This window comes from Vulpes vulpes, chromosome 12, assembly GCF_048418805.1.
Source record: "Vulpes vulpes isolate BD-2025 chromosome 12, VulVul3, whole genome shotgun sequence".
In the NCBI taxonomy this organism is placed as follows: Eukaryota; Metazoa; Chordata; class Mammalia; order Carnivora; family Canidae; genus Vulpes; species Vulpes vulpes.
Genome location: NC_132791.1, coordinates 23,018,726 through 23,041,673, shown reverse-complemented (window position 1 = coordinate 23,041,673; position 22,948 = coordinate 23,018,726). Strand labels below are relative to the sequence as shown.

Here is a 22,948-nt window from a genome sequence, read left to right as displayed (position 1 = left end):
GACAGTTCTTTGCTTAGAGACATGGATGTATTTTGGGTGGCACTCTGCCCCACCTGTACATTAATGAAAATGACAGCAGCAGCCCTCTTCAAGGGACACAGATGTTGGGGAGCCTACAAAGTCTTTTGATTGTATTGAGTCTTCTTGAGCAGACCAACGTTTCCCTCTAAGGTGAGAGGTGAGATCTAGGGTGCATTCCCTGATTGGGTGACACAAGCCATTCGAGGACAGTGCCTAGGGCAGTGGCGAGGGTGGTCCAGGACTGAGGCAGAATGGAGTTGGTGAGAATGGGAGCGGTGCCGGAGCTTACTGTCTGGGGAATGGGGTCCATCCAAGAAGCCCAGGCACACCTGCTTCTCGGTGGGGGAAGATTGGGCCTTGGAGTCCCCTCTTGTCTTCTGATTGTTGGTTTGCCCCACCGGACTTTTGGCAGGAGCCAGGATCTTTTGTACATTTTCTTTTCTGGGGTTGGCCACCTTCCCAGCTATAGAGAACATGGATTCCTTATGCCCTTTGCCTTTCATCTTGGAGTTAAAACAGTACAGGAAGGATTTCATCCTACTTCTCAAGCCTGCTTCTGGAAGGCTGGGCCTCTTGTGAGTATGGACTGGCATCTCCTGTCCCTGCAAAACCTGACCTTTCAAAGTTTGGCCCTGCAAAGGCCTAGGCTGAATGAGTTGGCCCAGGAAAGGCTGGCCCTGTGATTCCTGGGGCACCGTAGGCTGGACATTCTTAGGAATCCTTGCTGGCTTGAGGATGACATTGAGCTTGGTTTGACTGTCGTGCAGGTCATTCTTCTCAGATACTTTCACCCCAGGGATTCCTGGAGATGGCTCTGGAAGCTTAATCTGAGGGTGATGCTGGGTATTGTGTTCAAAGGGAGCAGCAAGATGAGAGCTATGGCTCTGTCGCTGGGGGCTGCGGGGTGCCCTATTCAGAAGTATCCCTTTTGGCCTCTGGGCTTCATTGGGGTCGCTTATTTCTCTTGTAAAGGAGCATGCAAACCCTGCATCCCCTTCCCCATGGTCTCCTGCCAATTTGGGTTTCCCTGGGTCCTCTCTCTTTTCTGCCAGCATGGGGACCTGGGCTGAGTCCTTGCTCTTGCCAGGGCTTTGGGGCTCAGGACTCCAGGGCTCCTCCAGGCTGGGGCTGTTCACACTGGCTTGCAGCTGAACACAGAGCACCTGGGTCTCCTTCATGTCTCCGCTGGGCGGTGAGATCTTGGAGGCCCAGTGGGCAGAGCCATGAGGTACTGCTCTTGGACTAGGCTGCTTCTGGTTCTGCTGCACTGCCTTTAACTCAATGGCCAGCTGTTCTTTCAGGTGGAGCCATTCTGGATCTGGGGCACGAGGAGCATCTGGTGGGATGGGGAGATCCTGGAGCAGTGTTTTTCCTTGATTGTTTAGACTCCTGAGAGACTCCTGTGTGGATGTGTTGTCTGGGGTTGCCCCAGTTTGTTCTCTGGACTGCCTTGCCTTTATGGGAATTCCCAGTTGTATCTCTAGGATCTTCTTTCTTAGATGGAAATTTAGTTTGGCTAAGATGGGTTTTTTGAGTGTGTAGAGCTCAGAGGCCTCTGCCTGGCTTTCTAGAGGCACCGCCTCGATCATTTGTTCCACCTGTTCTTCCACCTGGCGCTCCTCTGCAGTGTCTGCACAAGTCTTGTTGGCATCTTGAAAGCATGGCCCAGGACTCAGGCACTGCTCCTCAGATGAGATCATCTGAGTCAGAGGTTCAGTAGGGAATTCGCCAGGTCCAGGCACCATTCCTGTGATTACAGCTTGGGTAGAGATTGCCGGTGCCATTGCCCTAGAGAGAGCCACATAATAAAGAGCAGGCAGCCCTGACAAGAAGGCAAGGTACTTGTGCCTCAGAGTCGTCTCCAGTTTCTCAATGGCTCCCTCGGACAGGGCTTGGGGCAGCTTAGTGTGTTCAGTGACAGCGTCTGGTGGGGCTTGTTGCTGTTGATCAAGGGCCGTTGGTATCCAGGCCACATCTTTCTGTTGTAGGGCAGGGTCAGTTGTGGCCTGTAGCTCCAAGGGCTTGCCTTCTGGGATGCAGGTGAAGGGAGCCACTTGCCGGCCCCCAGGAATTATGCACTGCCAAGAGCTACATACACAAGCAGGGACCTTGCCCTGGTGAATCTGCCCACATTTGGAGTTGATGTGGCTCTGCAATATTGCCTTAGCCTGGTCAAACAAGTGTGGCATGGGGACTGGTACTTGGTCTGTGACTGGAGAGAATGGGTCACCGGCCCCAGTGGCCTCTAGGGCCGTGGGTTGGGGAGCATGCACATTGGCTAGGGTTGTGCTGCTCCAGGACAGAGTTGACTGATCAGTGGAGGACAGGAGCAGTTGGATGGACTCCTGGATCTTCTGGGGCAGGCCCCAGCGATGGTGAATCAACTGCCGCTGGAGATGGAATTCCAGCAGTCTCCGGCCATGCTCCGGGAAGAAAACTAGTTCCCTAGTGAGGACTGTGATGGGCTTCACTGGCCAAGAAGTTTTCTCAGGAGACTGGGCCCTGCCATAGGGCCTATACTGCATGGGGTTCTGGGTATTCTGAGGTCTCTGAAGAACAGCTGACAAGCCCCATCGAAGCTGGAGCTGCCTCTGCAGCAGGTGCCATTCCAAGGCATTGCACTCAGCCAGCGTCAGAAGTGGGACACTGTTTTGAGGTTGTTGGTTGTCAGATGGAACGACCCAGTTTTGGGAAGATGGGGAAGAAGATGCATCTGACTGGGGTGGAGTTTTAGGCAACAGAGGGAGGATGGAGAGGTCCTTGAGAAAAGGGTCCTTCAAGGGATGCTTGGACACGCTCCCGTTCATGGAGAAGTTTTGAGAGCCTAAAAAGGTGTTAACCAGGGACTCACTGTGCAGAGATGGGGGTCCACAGAATAACTGGATGTATTTCTGCTGCAGATGGCCCACTGAATCATGATTCTGGTACCCAGGAAGTGCATAGAGGCCACTTGAGTCTTTAAGGGCTGGAGAGGGCAAGGTCAGAGCCATATGGTTTGGGATTTGCTGCTGGTGGTGTCTTTGTTCTGGGCCCATGATGGACCACTCAGAAACCCAGAAGGCCTGGGTAGGCTGGTTAGCCATACATGAAGCCCAGTTCTCGCAGGAATAGGGCCCGAGTGTTTCGATAGAGAACTTAGAAGTATTCTTCTGGATGAAAGAAACTGGTTGGTTATTGATAGCTTGGCAAAACAAAGGTGGGTTTGGCATAAGCTGCCGCAGGGACTCCTCCACACGTCTGGGTAGCCCCCACCTCTGGAAATGCATCCATTTTTTCACATGTACTTCAAGAAGCCTCAAGACTTCAGGACTGAGGAATGGCAGGTGGGCAGGGAGGACAGTAACCATATGCCAGGCCATAGGGTGGGTCAGTGTAGTGATTTCTCGGTTTAGGGTCTGCAGAGAGACCTGGGAATTCAAGGGCCAATGCCCTTGGTTTCCACAGACAAGGCTGGGAGTGCTCTGTATCATCTGCTGCTGGTTCACTGGAACCTGAGGCTCTTCAAGTCTTAAACAAGACATAGTCTCTGGGACACAAGTCACCTCCGGAATTTGAAATCCCTGCCCCAGCTGGAGGTGTTCAGCCCAGCAATCATGGATCCTGAGTGCATCAGTTGACTGGACAGCTGATTGTGTTAAGCATTTCTGATCCATTAATTCTAACACTGGAGGCGTTGCAGATCGAAATGTAAGTGCTTTGCAGTGTAGGGAACGTTGCTGCAGACTCTGTTCAAAAGACACAGTAGACATGGACAAAATCTCTAAGCAAGAGGAGCCCTGCAATGGTCCTGATGAAGGGGAAGAGATCAGCGTGTTCTCACCTACCAGCAACTGCTGAATCTCCAGAGCCATGGCATTGCAGATTTGGCAGCAGGTATCTGCACACAGGAGCCGCCGCACACTTCCTTCCTGAGGAAGCCAGTCCTGGCTAGGAAGGGAAGATGGCAACGGTTACTGATGGAGTGACACCTGCTTCTTTGTTTTTCTCTTTGGTGCTTTTTTAAGTCGTCTCCATGCCTAGCGTAGAGCCCAATGTGGAGCTTAAACTCACAGCCCTGAGATCAAGACCTGAGCTCAGATCAAGAGACAGACACTTAACTCACTGAGCCACCCAAGCACCCCAACACCTGCCTCTTTGAATATGTGTGGCCTGGAGATTTGGCCCACCTTCCCCTAGTCCTGGAACCCCAGGGCATTTACCCATCTCCTTTTCCTCCTAGGAAAGTGCCATTGGCAAGTTATGTTGGGCTGGGTTGGACTGAGGGTCTGGAGCTTGTTGGGCAAGGTCTCAGACAACGCATGGAAACACAGGGCCATGAGAGACACTGGGACGTGGGGTGCATTATCTGTTGGTCTGTGTTGAGAAACTACACCAGGAGAAGGGAACCAGGCAGTGGTGGGGAGCCAATGGTTAGCTGAGGGGCAGCACCAGGAACATTACAGAGGGAACCTCCAGTCAGTCTCTTCTGGAGCTAAGAAGGCCACAGCCTGGCATTCAGTATTTCTAAGCTGTGGAAAATATGGTGTTTGTGGGAACTCTGCATTGTGGGGACTATGTGGTGTCCCAGTTCCTGTACATAGTCTCTTGAGAGCCAATTCCATTCCTTAGAGATTTTAGGAAGAGGATAAGATGATGGACTCCTTTCTGAGGGCTGTCCCAGGAATTGGCCTCCCTGAAGACAAAACCATGGAATTAATGTCAGCAGGTTTTATGGGTCTGCCCTTGGATGGTTGCAACAGGAATATGACAATGGTGATTTATTTATATATGCATTTATCTATTCTCTTGACTGGATAGCTTGTCTTGTGGCTGAGTGCAAACTCATGTAGAGTCTTCAATGAATTACATACTAGCAAAATCCTGACTTTCAGGACCACTGTGAACCTAGCCTAGAGCAAAACTGGGAGACTCCCCCTCCTGAGACACCTGATCCCCCTCTGCCCTGGCAACTCTCTCAACCAGTGCTCAGCATCCACTGTCTGACTCCCTCCGGGACATTTTCCCTCTCCTGGTCCCTGCCACAGGCCAACCAGAGAAATCGTCCCAGGCCAGGCTGGGAATTTGGAGGATGCAAAGAGCAAGTGATCACCTTCTCATGACAGAGAGCAGCTCCCACGGCTTATCAGCTTCTTCCTGACAAAATCTCCTAGCTGAAAAACCAGGAGAGTGTTAACAAAGAATGAGAGGATGCAGGGGCATCCTATAGGAAGCTAAAGGCCTTTGAGGAAGAGGAGGCTGAAAGCCCCAACAGTCAATGCTCTAAGGCACATATGCATACAGCTTAACCCACTACAACATACTGTCCTAGACCTCATTTCATTTGATCATCACAACCACACTGCGAGTGAGGCAGGATCGTGAGGTGCCCATTTCATGGATCACAGACTGAGAGATGAAGTCATTTCCACAGGGTGGTAAAACTAGTAAATGACACAGCTAAGGGCTTCTGTCCTCCTTCTATATTCTTCATTCTCAAAGGCAGGTGTAATGTAGAGATTTTTGGAACATTCCCAGGCTCTGATTTCCCACCCAAGAAAGTGTTCTGGGAGAAACTGTCAACTGAGGCAACTGGAGCCTTCAGTGGTTAGAGCACCTGGTTACTGGCTCCAGGGCTCGTAGAGGGATAGGAATCAGGGGAAACTTGCCCATAGTGAGACGAGTCAGAAGAGAGTGAGACCGTACCTCTTGATGCTGCATCTCTTATCCTGACTTTTCGGTGACGCTTAAAGACAAAATGTTAGAGTATAATGTTGGGACACCTTTTTTTAATGTTTAAAACCAGACAAAGCTGATATATATTTCCCAATCCCCTTCTATATATCTGTGTCTATATTTTACTTACTTTCCTAACTTTGCTTTCCATATCCATCTCTTTTCACCTCAACATTTCCCTTCTCTGCTTGTGTTTGATTTATTTCAAGGCTCTTCCATATTCTCATTTATTTCCCAAGAGAAGTTATGCATGAGGTTTATGATGAAGCAAGAGAAAGAGTGCAACAGATTAAAGGGTGTGTGGGTGTAATAGCTAAAGGATTTCTGTTAACAAATGCCTATCACAACCACCAACCAGAAGAATCCTGCTAATTGGGAGGTACTCTGAGACCCAGGATGTAGATTCCATTTCATCTAGGTCTCAACTCCAACCAGATCGAAAGGTTCTTTATTTTCCAACTAGAATACACTGTAAGATGGCCTAGAAAGAAATTCTTACTAGTCTCTGAGAAGTACCATATAAGAGTTACTGATTGCATGGCATAAAATTTAGGGGGCGTGGGTGGTAAAAGGAGAGACTCTGAGATCTTAAAAGCTTCTTATCTGAGGCTTAATTAATTAATCCATGGTCATAAAGTTTCCCTACCTGGCAGCAGATCCTTTGAGGTTCCAACCTTAATCCATGGTAACTCTTTGTTACTCGCCAGATAATTAGAAGAATAATAAAGATGAAGCCATAGGTATATAAGGGATACTTGAAATCCCACAGAACAAAAGTATGGCTCAACATGGTCTAAACCTCATTAACATGAAGATACTAACCATCCCTATATCTAGGCATTCAGGGTCCTGATGCCTAATGATTCTCAATGTTATGCCTTATCATCTCCACCTCATAGATGATGGAACCAGGCCATTAGACTGCATCACAAAGCCCTTCTGTTTCACAAGGCAGGTGTTGTGTCAAAGACTTTTATCTGTCCTAGGGAAGCTTATGTGGTGATTAAGTCTGTAGGTGAAGGTGCCTGGTTGTCTGTAAGGGTTACAGAGCCTGAGACTAAAAGTGTCTACTTATAGGCGGTGTCTATGTCTCCACTTTGTCTTTACTGTACATATCCTACAGCAGCCTGATGTCTTGGCTCTCTCCTTTACAACTATCTGGTCACCTGTCCCCAGAAAACTGAATGTTTAGGGACATAGGACACCTTTTGTGGAAGAGTGGTTGGGACAGAGGACTCTCCACTAACTCCTCCACCTGTACAGGAGCTATATCTGTGAAGCACACATGAGCTTAGGGAGGGCAGAGTCTGGTTATGGCTTGAGAATGGAGAGCTATGATATTACAGGCATTGGGTGATGGAGAATCAGCAGTATCTGAAGGGGCCCATGGCTTGTATAGGAGGAAAAGGGCAAGGTGACATTTAAATGTCATTGTGGGAAGCAGGGAGAAATGCCTCCTGGTCTGTGTGGCCTCAAGCTTACGCATAGGTGGGAAGAGATATAGACACTGCCTTCCTTGGAGATACAGTAACAAGATTCATTTATTGAGCTCCTTAAAAGTTGGTTTTCTAGAGATGTTTTTTACCATGTTATAGAATTCTGTCTGTTTCTGGATAGGACTACCTTCAGAGAGGCATTAGTGGCCACTTCCTACTCAAGGTCATAAGCTAGTTGGTGATCATGGTTTGAGTAGAGTATCAACTGATCTACTCTGGATACATGCTGTTTGCCTGAAGGAGGGTTTTTGTTTTTGTTTGTTTGCTTGTTTGTTTGTTTCTTTTTAACTTGGATTTCTTTTAAGATTTTATTTATTTATTCATGAGAGACACACAGAGAGAGGCAGAGACACAGACAGAGGGATGGAGAGCCCGATGTGGGACTCAGTCCCAGGACTCTGGGATCACACCCTGAGCCGAAGGCAGGCGCTCAACCACTGAGCACCCAGGCATTCCTGACTTGGATTTTTGAAACCTTTCAGCAAGCCATCTGTTTTCTAATTCATTCCTGGGCCCAACACTTCTATTCTATGCCCATTTATTTATACATTTGTTACCTGATTGACCTCTGTGGTTATTGTCATATTTCTCCAACACTGAACTTCTGAATTTCCCTGAGAGTCTTACCCTGCTGACAGCAATCTCACAGCCAAAAATATCTTTGTGCTCAAAGTCTCTGAAGAGGCTATTTTGGTAACTTCTCCAGCATCCAGTCCTCCACCCGGCTGGCATGGTGAGCCCTCAGTCTGTGCTTATCCTAAGCTTGGAAGTGTCAAGAGTACAAAGACATTTGAGTTATGTTGCCTTCCTGCTCTTGAGGCACTTAACTATCTGCTTACCAAGATAAGACTAATTCACACAAAGCAGGAGCCAATAATCTAGAACAAATAGAATTGCATATTATTTGCAACGTCCAGGTTATAAATATCACATTTCGGAGGAGAGAAACCATAGTAAGGATCAGGATGGTCAGAGAGGGCTCCCGGGTAGAGTGACAGAGAGGTTGGGTCTAAAAGTGTAGGCTGTGGGGGAAGGAGCATGTTCCAGATGGGAGAGAAACTTAAGAATGAAACTAGAACACAGAGCAATGGGCCACGGAGTGCATTTGGCAGTGAGAAATGTAGTGTATCTCTAGCAGAGGTGGAGATAGGTGGATTAGAGGGGACTTGTGGCAGAAGATTGGGATGAGGTCTCTTGATGAAGGGCCAGTGCATTTAATTGATTTTAATGTTTGAAACTGTGTTTTATAAAGTAGGCATACATAGACACTGTACAACATTCAATGGGCAGAATAAGGTATGTAGGAAATATGTACGCTCACCCTTGTCTCTCATTTCCCAGCCTTCCTCTCTCGAGTCATTTATTCCTATCAGATTTCTGTGTATCTTTCCAAATGAGTCTAGCATAGCCAAAAAGAAATGAATTATGCTTTTCTTCACGAATGGTAGTGTGACAGTTTCCCTTTTATTTCATTTAATAATACACATATATCTTGTATGTACCATTAAGTTAACGGCTGTAATGTCTTCCTTGATATAACACAATTCCTCTTTAATTCTTTATTAATAGATATTTAGTTGTTTATAGTCTTTTGCTGTGAACAAAATGCTGACACAACCTTATATTATAAATCTATCTTACACATGTATGAGTATATGGGTAGGAAAAATTTCTGTGAATGAATTGACATTTAAACAATATTAAGCTTTTTGATCCATGAATATGGTATATCTCTCCATTTATTTAGGGTATCTTTAATTTGTCTCAGAAATGTTTTTTTGTACAAGTCTTATACATATTTTGTGAATTTACCGCTATTTAACATTTTATGATACTATTTTTAAAAAAATATTTTTATTCATTCATGAGAGACATAGAGAGAGAGAGAGAGAGAGAGAGAGAGAAAGAGGGGGGGAGAGGGCAGAGATATGGGCAGAGAGAGAGAAGTGGTCTCCCTGCAGGAGCCTGACGTGGGACCTGACCCTAGGACTCCTGGATCACGCCCTGGGCCGAAGGCAGGTGCTCAACCGCTCAGCCTCCCAGGTGTCCCTTATGATGCTATTATAAGTGATATTGCTTTTTAATTTTAACTTCTAGTTTTTATTGTTAATATGTAGAAATAGAATTTGTTGTATCATATCCTGCAATCTTGTTAAATTCACAGTTGTAATAGCTTTTTTGAAGTAAATTCTTTAGTATTTCCAAAACGATGATAATGTCTGACAATTTTCACCTCCATTTCCAATTTGAAAGCCTTTTGTTTCTCTTTTTTTACCCTATTTCACTGATTAAAACATTCAGCATCATGTTGAATAGAAGTGGTGAGAGCAGACATCTTTGCCTTGTTACTGATCTTAGGGGGAAAACATTCTTTTTTCTGCTCCTCAGACTTGTAAATTTCAAAAGTCCTATTTTTACATCTGCTGATTCTTTCTTCTGTCTATATAAATCTGCCATAAAATTCCTCTAGTGAACTTTTCCTTTTACTTATTGTATTTTCAGATTCAGGAATTTTAGTTTTGTTTTTTGTTTTTGTTTTAATACTTTCTATCATTTAGGGCACCTGGGTGGCTCAGTCAGTTAACCACTGAACTCTTTATCTTAGCTCAGGTCTCTATCTCATGATTGTGAGTTCAAGCCTGCATTGGGTATCATGCTGGGTGTGGAGTCTACTTTTTTAAAAGATTGGATGTCTTTGTTGATATTTTGTTCTTTTTTATTAAGTTTTATTTAAGTAATCTCTACACTCAACATGGGGCTTGAACTCACAACCCTGAGATCAAGGGTTGCACGTTCTGACTGAGCCAGCCAACTGCCCCACATTTTGTTCCTTTATGATTGCCTTTAGTTCTTCATCTATGTTTTCCTTTAGCGTATATAATTTTTATTTATTTACTTTTTTATTTATTTTATTTTTTATTTTTTTAATAGATTTATTTTTTATTGGTGTTCCATTTGTCAACATACAGAATAACACCAAGTGCTCATCCCGTCAAGTGCCCACCTCAGTGCCTGCCACCCAGTCACCCTCACCCCCCACCCACCTCCCCTTCCACCACCCCTAGTTCATTTCCCAGAGTTAGGAGTCTTTCATGTTCTGTCTCCCTTTCTTTTTTTTTTATATATAAATTAATTTTTATTGGTGTTCAGTTTACCAATATACAGAAAAACACCCAGTGCTCATCCAGTCAAGTGTCCGCCTCAGTGCCCGTCACCCATTCCCCCCGACCCCCCGCCCTCCTCCCCTTCCACCACCCCTAGTTCATTTCCCAGAGTTAGGAGTCTTTATGTTCTGTCTCCCTAATATTTCCCACACATTTCTTTTCCCTTCCTTTATATTCCCTTTGACTATTATTTATATTACCCAAATGAATGAGAACATACACTGTTTTTCCTTTTCTGATTGACTTACTTCACTCAGCATAATACCCTCCAGTTCCATCCACGTTGACGCAAATGGTGGGTAATTGTCGTTTCTAATGGCGGAATAATACTCCATTGTATACATAAACCACATCTTTATCCATTCATCTTTCGATGGACACCGAGGCTCTTCCACAGTTGGGCTATCGTGGACATTGCTGCTATAAACATCAGGGTGCAGGTGTCCCGGCGTTTCATTGCATCTGTATCTTTGGGGTAAATCCCCAGCAGTGCAACTGCTGGGTCATAGAGCAGATCTATTTTTAACCCTTTGAGGAACCACCACACAGTTTTCCAGAGTGGCTGCACCAGTTCATATTCCCACCAACAGTGTAAGAGGGTTCCCTTTACTCCACATCCTCTCCAACATTTGTGGTTTCGTGCCTTGTTAATTTTCCCCATTCTCACTGGTGTGAGGTGGTATCTCATTGTGGTTTTGATATGTATTTCCCTGATGGCAAGTGATGCAGAGCATTTTCTCATGTACTTGTTGGCACTGTCTATGTCTTCCTCTGTGAGATTTCTGTTCATGTCTTTTGCCCATTTCATGATTGGATTGTTTGTTTCTTTGATGTTGAGTTTAAGAAGTTCCTTATACATCTTGGAAACTAGCCCTTTATCTGATACGTCATTTGCAAATATCTTCTCCCGTTCTGTAGGTTGTCTTTTAGTTTTGTTGACTGTATCCTTTGCTGTGCAAAAGCTTCTTCAGGGATCCCTGGGTGGCGCAGCAGTTTGGCGCCTGCCTTTGGCCCAGGGCGCGATCCTGGAGACCCGGGATCGAGTCCCACGTCGGGCTCCCGGTGCATGGAGCCTGCTTCTCCCTCTGCCTGTGTCTCTGCCTCTCTCTCTCTCTCTATGACTATCATAAATAAATTTAAAAAAATTAAAAAAAAAAAGCTTCTTCAAATTGGCAAAGAAGAAGTCAAACTCTCCCTCTTCGCTGATAACATGATACTCTATATAGAAAACCCAAAAGACTCCACCCCAAGATTGCTAGAACTCATACAGCAATTTGGCAGTGTGGCAGGATACAAAATCAATGCCCAGAAATCCGTGGAATTTCTATACACTAACAATGAGACTGAAGAAAGAGAAATTAAGGAGTCAATCCCATGTACAATTGCACCCAAAAGCATAAGATACCTAGGAATAAACCTAACCAAAGAGGTAAAGGATCTATACCCTAAAAACTATAGAACACTTCTGAAAGAAATTGAGGAAGACACAAAGAGATGGAAAAATGTTCCATGCTCATAGATTGGAAGAATTAATATTGTGAAAATGTCAATGTTACCCAGGACAATTTACACATTTAATGCAATCCCTATCAAAATACCATAGACTTTCTTCAGAGAGTTGGAACAAATTATTTTAAGTTTTGTGTGGAATCAGAAAAGACCCCGAATAGCCAGGGGAAATTTCAAAAGGAAAACCATATCTGGGGGCATCACAATGCCAGATTTCAGGTTGTATTACAAAGCTGTGGTCATCAAGACAGGTGGTACTGGCACAAAAACAGACACATAGATCAATGGAATAGAATAGAGAATCCAGAAGTGGATCCTCAACTTTATGGTCAACTTATATTCAACAAAGGAGGAAAGACTATCCACTGGAAAAAAGACAGTCTCTTCAATAAATGGTGCTGGGAAAATTGGACATCCACATGCAGAAGAATTAAACTAGACCACTCTCTTGCACCATATACAAAGAAAAACTCAAAATGGATGAAAGATCTAAATGTGAGACAAGATTCCATCAAAATCCTAGAGGAGAACACAGGCAACATCCTTTTTGAACTCGGCCACAGTAACTTCTTGCAAGATACATCCACGAAGGCAAAAGAAACAAAAGCAAAAATGAACTATTGGACTTCATCAAGATAAGAAGCTTTTGCACAGCAAAGGATACAGTCAACAAAACTAAAAGACAACCTACAGAATGGGAGAAGATATTTGCAAATGACATATCAGATAAAGGGCTAGTTTCCAAAATCTATAAAGAACTTATTAAACTGAACAGCAAAGAAACAAACAATCCAATCATGAAATGGGCAAAAGACATGAAGAGAAATCTCACAGAGGAAGACATGGACATGGCCAACATGCACATGAGAAAATGCTCTGCATCACTTGCCATCAGGGAAATACAAATCAAAACCACAATGAGATACCACCTCACACCAGTGAGAATGGGGAAAATTAACAAGGCAGGAAGCCACAAATGTTGGAGAGGATGCGGAGAAAAGGGAACCCTCTTACACTGTTGGTGGGAATGTGAACTGGTGCAGCCACTCTGGAAAACTGTGTGGAGGATTTTTTTGTTTAATGTTTCCATGGGAGAGTGAGGACTTGGAGCTTCCTAGTCCACCTGTTTTTTCTACAAATATTGTTGAGCTTTGTTTTGTAATTCATTAAGTTACTTGGAACAGTTTGATGCTTTCAGGTGTTCCTTATAAACACTATTAGGCAGATCCTACCAACGTTTAGTCCAAGATTTATTTTTACTTACTGTTGAGTCAAGGCCTTGTTTATACTCCATCCAATGTCCCATTTATTTTGATGTTTTCTACTCTCTGTTGGAATAAATACTTTTTCTACTTCTGTGTGATCTCTGGGTATTATGCTTTTATATCTTAGGAATTTTTAAAACGTCCTATCTCAGGTACTTTTCTTACATGCATATACTGACTAGTCCCTTGTGAACACTTGAGGGAGACCTTCTTCAGACCTTAAGAGTTCTCTCTCTGTCTAGCACTTTCTTTTCAGATACGATGCCATGGCCATCTCTGACTCCCAGCTCTATCTCCTCAACTCATAGACTGTCAAGTTCTACCTGGGTTCCTCTTTACTATACCACAACCTGGGAACTTTGTCCAGGCCATAAGCTCACACAACTGTAGAGCTCACCTCATTGATTTCCTATCTCTCAGTGATCTCTATCATTTGTTGCTTGATGTCTAATGTCTTAAGAGTTATTGTATATTTTGTCTAGTTCTGTAGTTGCTATAGATAGTAGGGTAAATGTGGGCCCTGTTACTCCATCTTGACCAAAAGTGAGAGTCTCGACAGAGTTGTAAAGTTTTCTTTCTATGGTTCTTACTTTATTTTAATTAGGGCTTATTCCTATGTTTTATTTTATTTTTGCTATTAGAAATAAGTGCTATTCAGTTCTATTTACTAACTTCATAAACAGGATTAAAAATTTCAGTTTATTTCCTTTGGCTTCTGTTATCTGAACACAATTTTTATATCTTTCAGTCTAATTTTTATTCCTCTTTTTTCCTTGTCTGATTATGTTGGCTTGCACAGAGTTGTCTTGCTCTTACTTTATTTACTTTTTTAAGTGCTATTCAGTTCTATTTACTAACTTCATAAACAGGATTAAAAATTTCAGTTTATTTCCTTTGGCTTCTGTTATCTGAACACAATTTTTATATCTTTCAGTCTAATTTTTATTCCTCTTTTTTCCTTGTCTGATTATGTTGGCTTGCACAGAGTTGTCTTGCTCCTACTTTATTTATTTTTTTAAAAAATATTTTATCTAGTTATTCATGAGATACAGAGAGAGAGAGAGAGAGAGAGAGAGGCAGAGACATAGGCAGAGGGAGAAGCAGGTTCCCTGTGGGGAGCCCGATGCAGGACTGGATCCTAGAACTGTGGGATCACGCCCTGAGCTGAAGGCAGATGCTCAACTGCTGAGCCATCCAGGTGTCCCAACCTGCTCCTACTTTAATGAGAAGGTAGATGTTGATGATTTTTGCAAGAAGATTTTTAAAGATTGTTAAAGAAGATGTGATATATATGTATATATCTTTCTTTACAGATACTATGCATACATTTTTTAATATTACTCAGACATAAGAAAGGAATGAAATCTTGCCAACTACAGTGACATTGATGGAGCTAGAGGGTATTATCCTATGCAAAATAAGTCAGAGAAAGACAAATACCATATGATTTCACTCATACATGGAACTTAAGAAACAAAACAATCATAATAGGGGAAAAAGGAGTGAGAGGCAAACCAAGAAACAGATTCTTAACTACAGACATCAAACAGATGGTTACTAGAGGGGAGGTGGATGAGAAGATGAGTTAAAAAGATGATGGGGAATAAGGAGTGTGCTTGTGGTGAGCACTAGGAGTTGTATGTAAGTGTTGAATCACTAAATTGTACACCTGAAACTAATATTACACTGTGTATTTACTAACTGGAATTTAAATAAAAACTTTAAAAATTAAAAAAATTGCGTGTGTGTATGTGTGTGTGTTGAGAATGTGAGTGTATAATCATGTTAAGGATTCTATTTTATATACAATTTTTATAAAGAATAGTTGTTGAATCTGCTTCAGATAATGATGGAGTAACCGAACTACATTATGCCTCCAGTTGTAAGGAAGTACAAAATGAGACCAAATACATGCACAAGTTGTGTGGACAGTAGCACAGTGGACTTTGATCTATTAGACAGGAGAAACACACGAGTAAAGCTTCAAAATTGCCCCAGGATTCTGTCTGGAGGCACCCTGTGGACTATTTTTTTTTAAATTAATTTTTATTGGTGTTCAATTTACCAACATACAGAAAAACACCCAGTGCTCATCCCGCCCTGTGGACTATTGTAGAGAAAGGTGAGACCCAAACAGAGCACAGCTGTATTGCTATGCTCTGGAAGTAGATTTAAGCATTTCTGGCTTTTTTTTTTTTTTTTTTTAGATTTTATTGATTTATTCATGAGAGACAGAGAGAGAGCGCGAGAGAGGCAGAGACACAGGCAGAGGGAGAAGCAGGCTCCATGTAGGGAGCCTAACATAGGACTCGATCCAGGGTCTCCAGGATCAGGCCCTGGGCCGAAGACGGCGCTAATCCACTGACCCACCCAGGGTGCCCCATTTCTGGCTTTTGAGCTTTTCTGTAGCTGTGCAGAAAAGGAGTACTGGGAAGATGTACAATGTGCCCTTTAAGTTTCTGGTTGAATGATAATTTGCACATGTACAGAACAAGATTCTGTACAATCTAGTTAAGGACAGCTGCTAGAGAGCTGTGAGCTGAATTGAATTTCAGGAGGTTTCACAGTTGTGTTAGACATAGGAGTCCAGTGGACCAAGATGGAGAGGACTCACTGAACATCATAGACATTCAATTGTCCTTCCAGAAAGGCCACTCTGTAGGATAGGACTACTCTAGACCTAGATAAGGGCCACTCTAGTCCCATCCTAACAAAGGTTAGAACAGCTTTTGAAAAAAAGCGTTATTGATCTGCTAGTAAATTAACTGTGTGCCAGAACAAACCTCAATATTCTCTTAATGTGGGCTGAGGTACAGAAGTTACAAGATTAGCCTTGAACATCTTCTTGTGGATAATGTATAGAAGTGCTCAAAGAATCATGAAGACATATCACAAGGGCACAGCGGCCAACTTAAAGAGGCTGCCACTGGGCAAGTGTGGGACAATTTGAGCATCAAAATAGTGGTAATAATAAATTATAACATATTGAATGAAATAAGAATTAGTTCTTACTGATATAAATATGAGAGGGAGGAAAGTTCCTTACAGAAAATTGTCAACTTATAAATATAGAAGGAATGATAATGTTAGAAAGTCTATAATGATTGCCACAACTAGTATGTGAAAGTTTGAGGAAGAACAGAATATTTTCATAGATTCAGAGTATCTTCTCACTAGTGATTTCATTTCTGTGGATCCTTTCAATTGAATGGTCAGCTCACCAACTGAGAATTATAAGAGGGAATTTTTAGGGTTTTTTTTTTTAAGTACTTTTTTTTAAATGAAATTTTTTTGTAGTTATTGTATATGTACCAAGAAAGCTATAACTTAGGGTTTGGTTGTGTTTTTGTTTCATGTTTTTTTTTTTCTCCTTCGGTTTTGTATTTTTTGGAATGATTTGTTAATTTTTCTAACTTTACCAAAGTTTGCAGCTTTTACCTCAATAGAACAGGAATATTTTATTTTATTTTTTTTTAATTTTTTAATTTTATTTATTTATGATAGGCACACAGTGAGAGAGAGAGAGGCAGAGACACAGGCAGAGGGAGAAGCAGGCTCCATGCACCGGGAGCCTGACGTGGGATTCGATCCCGAGTCTCCAGGATCGCGCCCTGGGCCAAAGGCAGGCGCCAAACCGCTGCGCCACCCAGGGATCCCAGAACAGGAATATTTTAAATCACATAACTGCAGACAAACTGGAGAGATACTGCTTTAAAGTTTTTCTTTTCTCCTTCTTATTAGGTTTGTTAATGTATTAGGAAGAAACCACGAAATCCCGTGCCGGCTTTTTCTAAAAAGTTCAATATTCTTTGTCCAGATTTTTAGATTCTCAGAATAAATGCCTTTTACGGATGCAAAAAAAAAAAAAAAAAACACACAAACAAACAAACAATCAATTATCAGTATTGGGACAAATAAAATCATATGCCCCCTGATATAATGCACTAAGAAGAACACAGTATCACTTCTGTTGTAGAATGGTCAAGAGTGCAAAACTTGAAACACTGGACAAATGGAGGGACAGTCTTCCAAATAACTGTATTCTTCCAACAATAAGATACAAGACAACTGAATGTAATGCATGAGGGAAAAGCCAGCTATAAAGGACATTAGGGGAGTAACACTGTCAGTTTTACTCTTTAGAAATGACTTTATTTGCTTTTTGGGGGGAAAGCATTTGCTTTTTTAGGGGAGCAAGCATAGAACAAGGATCATTAAGATACCATTGTCTAGCTCCAGACTATTAGGTTGCTCTACGTAGTTCAAGCTGGAGATGGTTGGATTTTAGATGGGCTTTTTAGCAGTAGACTTGGTAAGAAGTTGTGTATTTTGGAGACACATCTACTGGTGGATTGAATGTTGGGTGTGAAGGTAAAAATATAGATTTAAGGAGGAGCCTGGGTGGCTCAGTTGGTTAAGTGTCCAACTCTTGGTTTCGGCTCAGTCATGATCTTATGGGTTGTGAGAAAGACCCATAGCAGGAAGTCTTCTTGGGGATTCTTTCCCTCTGCCCCTCCCCGCACTGCGTGCACTCTTTCTCTCTCTTTCTCCCCCCCCCCCCAAAATAAATAAGTCTTTAAAAAATAATTAAGGAAAATCTCTAGGTTATTATTGGCTTGGGGAATTGGATGGGTGGTGCTATTTAATGATAAGGTAAAGGCTTGGGGACTATGGATTTTGGGGAATGGGGGATGAATATTCACATTTGGCTCTATTATGTTGGAGGTGTGTATTACTCATTTAAGCAGAAATGTCATATGAGGAGTTGGATTTACAGGTCTAGAAGTCAGGGTGTAGATCTCACCTAGAAATATAAAGTAAAAATCAATATCTAGACATAATTGAAGTTATGTTACATGGCCAGATAAAATCTTGGAGAGAGTATAACCAGAAAAGAACAGAATTAAGCAGGCTAAACAGAGATCTGGTAGAGGAAGAAGGGCCAGCAAAGGAAATCAGAAGGAACAGACAGTGGGTTTGAGGAAAAAAGGGAGTGTGTTTAGTCATTGAATTGGAGTTCATAATAGCCAAAGAAAGGAAACAATCAAATCAATCAAATGGACAAATAAAGTATGCCATATCCATAAGGTGAAATATTATTTAGCAAATAGGGGATCCCTGGGTGGCTCAGCCGTTGGCCCAGGGCATGATCCTGGAGTCCCGGGATCAAGTCCCACAAGGCTCCCTGCATGGAGCCTGCTTCTCCCTCTGCCTGTGTCTCTGCCTCTCCATCTCTCTGTGTCTCTCATGAATAAATCTTTTAAAAAAAGAAATTATTTAGCAAATAAAGTACTGACTGATATATGCTACAATGTAGGCGAACTGTAAAAAACATGCTAAGTGAAGAAGCCAGTCACAAAAGACCACATACTGTATTTTTACAATACATTTCACAACATAGTACTCCATTTATATAATGCCCAGGAAAGGCAAATATAGACAGATATTATGTTAATTTTTCAGGCCTTTGGGCAGTGAGGGGAAGTAAGAGGTGAGGATGGGATATGCTAATGGTTATAAAGTTTCTTACTGGAGGGACAGCTGGGTGGTTCAGCTGTTGGGTTCTGCCTTTGGCTCAGGGTGTGATCCTGGAGTCACAGAATCAAGTCCCACATCAGGCTCCCTCCATGGAACCTGCTTCTACCTCTGCCTCTATCTCTGCCTCTCTCTCTGTGTATCTCTCATGAATAGATAAATAAAAGCTTAAAAACAACAACAACAAAGTTTCTTACTGGCATAATGAAAAAAGTCTGAAGTTGATTATGATGATGGTGACACAACTCTGCAAATAGACTATGCCCCCACTAAATTGTAAACTTTAAATGAGTATGATATATGCATTATATCTTGATAAAGTTAGAATTTTTTAAAATGTGAAATAAAGATTTTAGACATGAAAAGCTGAAAGAATTCATCACCCTACAAAAAATTTTAAAGGAAATCATTCAGGCAGAAGGAAAATGACAGAAGATGGAAATAAGAATTATAAAAAGTAATGACGAGAACTACAGGGACACCTGCGTGGCTTGACAGTTGAGCCTCTGCCTTTGGCTCAGGGCATGGTCCCCGGTGGGGGGATTGAGTCCTGCATCAGGCTCTGGGCAGGGAGCCTGCTTCTTCCTCTGCCGTGTCCCTGCCGCTCTTTCTGTGTCTCTCATGAATAAATAAATAAAACCTTAAAAAAAAAAAAACTACAAATGATTAGAATGCAGGTAAACACACATTTTCCTATTATTCATGTCTCTTTAAAGATAAATGACTGAACAGAAATAACAGTGCATTTAAAATATATGTATAAGTAAAATATATGACAATAAGGCCATAAAGGCATAGAGTGGAGAAATAGAAATATACTATTATAAATTTCTCATATTATATATGAAATGTATTAGTGACACTTGAAGTTAGTTGGTAATGTTTAATACTTAAACCATAAACCCTAGTATAACAACCAAAATAACAAAAACAAATAATTATAGAAAATCAAATGAGATCAAATGGGATCACAGAAAACACTGAATTCAAAAGAAGGCAGAAGTAAAGAGGAAAAAATGAAACAAAGAACACTGAAAATGAATAGTAGGATGATAAGCTTAAGCCCAACTATGTCAATAATAATAATCAAAATAGGAAGGCAGAGGTTGAGTAATTGAAAAAGCAAGACTGAATTGTATGCTGCCCATAAGAAGCAAATTTCAAATATAAAGACAAATCTGCTAAAAGGATAGAAAAAAGATAAAGCATGCTAATTCTAATAAAAAGAAAGCTGCAGTCGCCATATTAATCTTAGGCGAAGATTTCACAGCAAAGAGTAGAAACACAGATAAAAGTCATTTTATAGTGATACATGGGTTAATTAATCAAGAGAACGTAACAGTCCTAAACAGTTTTGCTCCAAATAACACAGCTTCACAAAAAGTAAAAAAGGACTGAGGAGAAATAAGTCTATCGTATTCAGAGATTTCAAGAACCATTTCTCAATAACTGATAGAAAAAGTAAAAGAAAGTCAGTAAAATATAAAAGGCTTGAACAATGCCTCAATTTATATTAATTATATGTTAATTTATATTAACTTAATATAAATGTCCTTCATAAGAATATTTCACCCAGTAACAGCAGAATATACATATTCTTCACATGCACATGAAACATTGCATTGTCATAATTCAAATATCAATAAATTTAAAAGAATTCAAGTTATACAAAATGTGTTCTCTGACTGAAATGGAATTAAATTAGAAATTCAATTACAGAAATACATCTGGAAAAGCACCAAATATTTGGAAACAAAATAAGACATTTCTAAATAAAGGAAAAATCTAAAGGGCAATTAAAAGTATTTTAAAATATATTCTGAGGGATCCCTGGGTGGCGCAATGGTTTGGCGCCTGCCTTTGGCCCAGGGCGCGATCCTGGAGACCCGGGATCGAATCCCACGTCGGGCTCCCGGTGCATGGAGCCTCCTTCTCCCTCTGCCTGTGTTTCTGCCTCTCTCTCTCTCTCTGTGTGACTATCATAAATAAATAAAAATTAAAAAAAATAAATAAAATATATTCTGAATGAAGAGGAGAATAAAATTTGTAGGGTGCAGGGAGAAATATATAGTACTAACTAGATCTATGTAAAAAAACCCTCAAATCAACAAATTCAGGTTCCACATTAGAAACAAGATAAAAAGAGCAAATAAAATTCAAAGCAAGGGATCCCTGGGTGGCGCAGCAGTTTGGCGCCTGCCTTTGGCCCAGGGTGCGATCCTGGAGACCCGGGATTGAATCCCACGTCGGGCTCCCGGTGCATGGAGCCTGCTTCTCCCTCTGCCTGTGTCTCTGCCTGGCTCTCTCTCTGTGTGTGACTATCATAAATAAATAAAAACTAAAAAAAAATAATAAAATTCAAAGCAAGCAAAAGGAAGGAAATAGTAAATATGAGAAATCTATAAAATAGAAAATAGAGATACAATAGAGAAAATGGATAATTCCAAAAACTGTCGCTTTGAGAAATTAATAAAATTGATAAACTCTTGCCAGACTTTTCAGGAAAAATAGAGGGTTGAAATTACCAATATAAGGAATGAGAGAGGTGACTGTACCACCAATCTTACAGATAGCAAAAGAAGAACAAGAGGCTATTATGAACAACTTTATGCCAATAAATTCAACAACTTAGATGAAAATGACAAATTTCTTACAAAATGCAAACTATCAAGACTTTCTTGAGAAGAAATAAACAAGTTGACCTATAGTTATAAAGGAAATAGAATTTTTAGTCAAAAACCTTCCCAAAAATAAATCTCCAGGTCCAGGTATCTTCATTGGTTTAATTCTTCCAAACATTTAAGAAAAAAAGAATACCAATTTTCCACAAACTCTTTTAGAGTAAAATTGAAAAGGAGGGGATATTTACCAACTTGTTCCATGAGGCCAGCACTACCTTGATGCCAAAACCAGATAAGTCATTACAAGAAATAAAAGTACAGATAAATATCTCTCACTAGCATAGATAGAAAAGTTTTATACAAAATTTTAGCAAATTGAAACAAAAAAAATTAAAAGGATAATACATCATGACCAAGTGGGGTTATCCCAGGAATGCAGAATTGGCTTAAAATTTGAAAAAATCAATTGGTGTAAGTCATCATATTATCAAACTAAAAAGAAAAACAATTTGATCATCTCAATGGATGTAAAAAAGATATCTGACAAAATACAAGATGCCTTCCTGATTTTTTAAGTTCACAAACTAGAAAAGAATTCCTCCAGCTAATAAAGGTCATCTATGAACACCCCACAGCTAAGATCATAGTTAATGATGAAAGACTAGATGCATATTTGCTAAGATTAAAAACAATTCAAGGATATCTACTCTTAGAACTTCTGTTCAGCATTGTGCTAGAGGTTCTAGCCAGTGCTATGAGGCAAGGACAAGAACTAGAAGGATGAGCACTGGGTGTTATTCTATATGTTGGCAAATTGAACACCAATGAAAAATAAATTTATAAAAAAATAAAAAAATAATAAAATAAAATAATTAAAAGTAAAAAAAAATTTAAAAGAATAAAAAAACTAAAAGGCATCTAGTTGGAAATAAAGAAAGTTGCCTTTATTCACAGGTGACATGCTCATCTCTAGAAAATCCTGTGGAACCTGCAAAACAAAAAATGCTATTAGAACTGGAAGTGAAAAAAAAAAAGAACTGGAAGTGAATTTAGCAAGGCTGTAAGATATAAAGCTGGTGTATAAATTCAACTGTACTTCTGTATACTCATTGTGAACGACTGGACATAGAAATTTTAAAAAACAATACCATTGAAAATAGCATAAAAACATGAAATAGGGATAAACTTCTAGCAAAAATGTGCAAGGCCAATGCACTTCAGCTGTAAAACACTGCTGAGAGAAATTAAATGAGACCTTAAAAAATGGAGAGATATACCTGTGCATCAGTCAGAACACTCAATATTATTATGATGTCACCTCTACACTTTTGAGAAATTGACGTGCTCATTTAAAAATTCTTGTGGAAATAGGGGATCCCTGGGTGGCTCAGCGGTTTGGCGCCTGCCTTTGGCCCAGGGCATGATCCTGGAGTCCCGGGATGGAGTCCCACATGGGGCTCCCAGCATGGAGCCTGCTTCTCCCTCTGCCTGTCTCTCTCTCTCTCTCTCCCTCTCTATCATAAATAAATAAATAAATCTTCAAAAAATTCTTGTGGAAATACACAGGACTCAATAGCTAAAACAATTTGCAAAAGAATAAAGTTCGAGGATTAATACCAAATTAC

At 41.2% G+C, this 22,948-nt stretch overlaps 2 protein-coding genes across 6 annotated transcripts in view; one reads left to right on the top strand and one right to left on the bottom strand.

Annotated features, from left to right (window-relative positions):
• Positions 1-22,948, top strand: part of PHF24 (PHD finger protein 24) — a 236,085-nt gene that overhangs the window by 88,319 nt on the left and 124,818 nt on the right. The gene's annotated exons all lie outside the window — the stretch shown is intronic.
• LOC140594564 (protein SPATA31F1-like) lies at positions 9-6,523 on the bottom strand. The gene is made up of 5 exons (XM_072728039.1): positions 6,380-6,523; positions 5,704-5,743; positions 5,111-5,171; positions 3,846-3,948; positions 9-3,746 (listed from the first exon to the last, which is right to left on the bottom strand). The coding sequence occupies exons 1-5, from the start codon at positions 6,521-6,523 to the stop codon at positions 186-188; spliced, it is 3,909 nt and encodes a 1,302-aa protein (XP_072584140.1). The 3' UTR covers positions 9-185.

Excerpts from the sequence above, each read along its gene's own strand:
- LOC140594564 (XM_072728039.1), bottom strand. The coding sequence starts at position 6,523 with ATGTTGAGCCATACTTTTGTTCTGTGGGATTTCAAGTATCCCTTATAT. Across the intron at positions 5,172-5,703 it reads AAGAGATGCAGCATCAAGAG|CTAGGAGATTTTGTCAGGAA; the intron begins GTACGGTCTCAC and ends CTGGTTTTTCAG. Across the intron at positions 3,949-5,110 it reads CTGCTCTCTGTCATGAGAAG|CCAGGACTGGCTTCCTCAGG; the intron begins GTGATCACTTGC and ends TTCCCTTCCTAG.